The sequence below is a fragment of the Corvus brachyrhynchos genome, unplaced genomic scaffold, assembly GCF_000691975.1.
Source record: "Corvus brachyrhynchos isolate BGI_N302 unplaced genomic scaffold, ASM69197v1 scaffold1393, whole genome shotgun sequence".
Taxonomy (NCBI): Eukaryota; Metazoa; Chordata; class Aves; order Passeriformes; family Corvidae; genus Corvus; species Corvus brachyrhynchos.
Window position 1 is genome coordinate 1 of NW_008236986.1, and position 492 is coordinate 492.

Genomic DNA, 492 nt, shown 5'->3' on the forward strand with positions numbered 1-492 from the left:
AATGCCAAATTTGGGCAGTTTTGGGGTGGATCTTGATAGATTTTGGGGCATTCTCGTTGCTTTTGGGGCCATTTCAGTGAGTTTTGGGGTAGAACCCAGGGATTTTTTGGGGGTTTTTTTGTCCTGTCCCTGCCCTGTCCCCAAACCCCAAAGTGCCGAATTTGGGCAGTTTTGGGGTGGATCTCGATGGATTTTGGGGCGTTCTCGTTGCTTTTGGGGCCGTCTCAGCGAGTTTTGGGGCAGAACCCCGGGTTTTTGGGGACCCCCGCCGTACCCTCGGGGTCGGACCAGAGCAGGTCGCACATGGGGCCGTCGTGCGGCACCTCCTGCTTGCGGTCGATGGTGCGGATCTGGTCCAGGGTCTGGATGGACGGAGAGAGGCCGCCGTGCACGCAGAAGATCTGGGGACAGACGGACACGGGGGCGTCAGGGGACAGAGGGACAGAGGGGACGTCAGGGGACAGAGGGACAGAGGGACAGAGGGACAGAGGG

At 59.6% G+C, this 492-nt stretch overlaps 1 protein-coding gene across 1 annotated transcript in view; it reads right to left on the reverse strand.

Moving 5' to 3' along the window:
* Positions 1–130: 130 nt before the first annotated feature.
* The window catches only part of LOC103611871 (serine/threonine-protein phosphatase 4 catalytic subunit), a 10,966-nt gene continuing 10,604 nt past the window's right edge, over positions 131–492 (reverse strand). The window contains exon 4 of the mRNA XM_017728657.1: positions 131–449. Within this exon, the coding sequence (XP_017584146.1) occupies positions 225–449 (225 nt within the window). The 3' untranslated portion in view covers positions 131–224. The remainder of the gene's footprint in view (positions 450–492) is intronic.